Genomic DNA, 2,432 nt, shown 5'->3' with positions numbered 1-2,432 from the left:
CGCCCATCAGACACAAGCCCCGCCCCTCTATAGGGCTGTACCCAGCTTAGGCCCCGCCCACTGTGCTCAAGCCCCGCCCCTCCATAGGGCCATACCCACCTTAGGCCACGCCCACAAGACACAAGCCCCGCCCCCCTGTAGGGCTCTACCCACTACAGGCCTTGCCCACTGTGCTGAGGCCCCGCCCTCCATGCTTAGGCCCCGCCCACATTAAGCCACACCCACGACAGACTCCACCCACTGCGCTCAGGCCACGCCCACCACGCACAGGCCCCGCCCCTTCTAAGGCCACGCCCCAGTGATCACATTTCCCATAGACCCCGCCCACTGCCCCCCAGGCCCCGCCCCTCTGTGAAGCCCCGCCCACTAAAGGCTCCGCCCACTGCCCCCAGGCCCCGCCCCTGCGCACTCACCTTGATGTAATCCTTGCAGGTGCGCTCCCGCTTGTGCATCTATGGGGAGAAGAGTGGGGGGAGAGGGGAGGGAAACGAGATGTGTGGGGCAGGAAAAGCCCAGAGGTGGGGCAGGAGGACTGAAAGCTGTGGGGATGGGGGCAGGAGGACCCCAGATGTGGGGCAGGAGGACGCCAGGCTGTGGGGCTGGGGGCAGGAAAAGCCCAGATGTGGGGCAGGAAGACTGAAACCTGTGGGGCTGCAGGGAGGAGGAGCCCAGGCTGGGAAGTTTGGGGCAGGAGGACCCGAGATGTGGGGCAGGAGGACCCCAGATGTAGGGCAGGAGGACCCCAGATGTGGGGCTGGGGGCAGGAGGAACCCAAGCTGGGCAGTTTGGGGCAGGAGGACCCGAGATGTGGGGGAGGAGGACTGGAAGCTGTGGGGCTGGGGGCAGGAGGAGCCCAGATGTGGGGCAGGAGGACCCCATGCCGTGGAGATTGGGGCAGAAGGACCTGAGATGTGGGGCAGGAGGAGCCCAGGCTGTGTGGTTGGGAACAGGAGGAGCCCAGATGTGGGGCAGGAGGACTGGAAGCTCTGGGGCTGGGAGCAGAAGGACCCCAGAAGTGGGGCAGGAGGAGCCCAGGCTGTGGGGCTGGGGTCAGGAAAAGCCCAGATGTGGGGCAGGAGGACTGAAACCTGTGGGGCTGCGGGGCAGGAGGAGCCCAGGCTGGGAAGTTTGGGGCAGGAGGACCCGAGATGTGGGGCAGGAGGAGCCCAGATGTGGGGCAGGAGGAGCCCAGATGTGGGGCTGGGGGCAGGAGGAGCCAAGATGTGGGGCAGGAGGACTGAAACCTGTGGGGTTGGGGGTAGGAGGACTCCAGATGTGGGGCAGGAGTACCCCAGGCTGTGGGGTTGGGGGCAGGAAGAGCCCAGATGTGGGGCAGGAGGAGCCCAGGCTTGGAAGTTTGGGGACAGGAGGACCTGAGACACGGGGCAGGAGGACCCCAGATGTGGGGCAGGAGGACCCGAGACGTGGGGCAGGAGGAGCCCAGATATGGGGCAGGAGAACCCCTTATGTGGGGCAGGAGGACCCGAGATGTGGGGCAGGAGGACCCGAGATGTGGGGCAGGAGGAGCCCAGATGTGGGGTTGGGGGCAGGAGCAGCCCAGGCTGGGCAGTTTCGGGCAGGAGGACCCCAGACGCGGGGAGGGAGGACCCCAGATGTGGGGCAGGAGGACACGAGACGTGGGGCAGGAGGACCCGAGACGTGGGGCAGGAGGACCCGAGACGTGGGGCGGGAGGACCCGAGACGTGGGGCGGGAGGACCCGAGACGTGGGGCGGGAGGACCCGAGATGTGGGGCGGGAGGACCCGAGATGTGGGGCGGGAGGAGCCCAGATGTGGGGCGGGAGGACCTCAGATGTGGGGCGGGAGGACTGAAAGCTGTGGGGCTGGGGGCAGGAGGACCCCAGATGTGGGGCAGGAGAAGCCCAGATGTGGGGCAGGAGGACCTGAGACATGGGGCAGGAGGACCTGAGATATGGGGCAGGAGGAGTCCAGATGTGGGGCAGGAGGACCCGAGATATGGGGCAGGAGGACCCGAGATATGGGGCAGGAGGAGCCCAGATGTGGGGCTGGGGGCAGGAGGAGCCCAGGCTGTGGGAACTGGGGCAGGAGGACCTGAGATGTGGGGCAGGAGGACCCAAGATGAGGGGCAGGAGAAGCCCAGATGTGGGGCTAGGGGCAGGAGGAGCCCAGAAGTGGGGCAGGAGGAGCCAAGATATGGGGCAGGAGGAGCCGAGATATGGGGCAGGAGGAGCCCAGATGTGGGGCAGGAGGGCCGGCACCTTGTTGTAGTTCTTGCCGGCGGACTCGCGCTCCAGCGGGCGCAGCGCCTGCAGCTGCGCGTCCAGGATGTCCAGCAGCTGCTCCAGGAGCCGCACGGCCGAGCTGACGTCGCCGGCGTACACCGGGCCCCGCGTGTGCCGAGCCAGCTCGCTCGCGATGTTGGCCGCGTTCTCCCCGCTCTTAATCTGCAAAA

General features: G+C 67.2%; 1 protein-coding gene across 1 annotated transcript in view; it reads right to left on the bottom strand.

The window, feature by feature from the left end:
* Positions 1 to 328: 328 nt before the first annotated feature.
* LOC110392093 (adhesion G protein-coupled receptor L1-like) overlaps positions 329 to 2,432 on the bottom strand; it is a gene marked incomplete at both ends in the record, with an annotated part of 5,099 nt that continues 2,995 nt past the window's right edge. Inside the window, 2 exons of the mRNA XM_021384049.1 lie at positions 329 to 452; positions 2,239 to 2,424. Coding sequence (XP_021239724.1) covers positions 329 to 452; positions 2,239 to 2,424 — 310 coding nt within the window. The remainder of the gene's footprint in view (positions 453 to 2,238; positions 2,425 to 2,432) is intronic.

The sequence above is a fragment of the Numida meleagris genome, unplaced genomic scaffold (genome assembly GCF_002078875.1).
Source record: "Numida meleagris isolate 19003 breed g44 Domestic line unplaced genomic scaffold, NumMel1.0 unplaced_Scaffold966, whole genome shotgun sequence".
NCBI lineage: Eukaryota > Metazoa > Chordata > Aves > Galliformes > Numididae > Numida > Numida meleagris.
The sequence above is the reverse complement of the archived record's forward strand: the minus strand, read 5'-3'. Positions and strand labels throughout refer to the sequence as shown.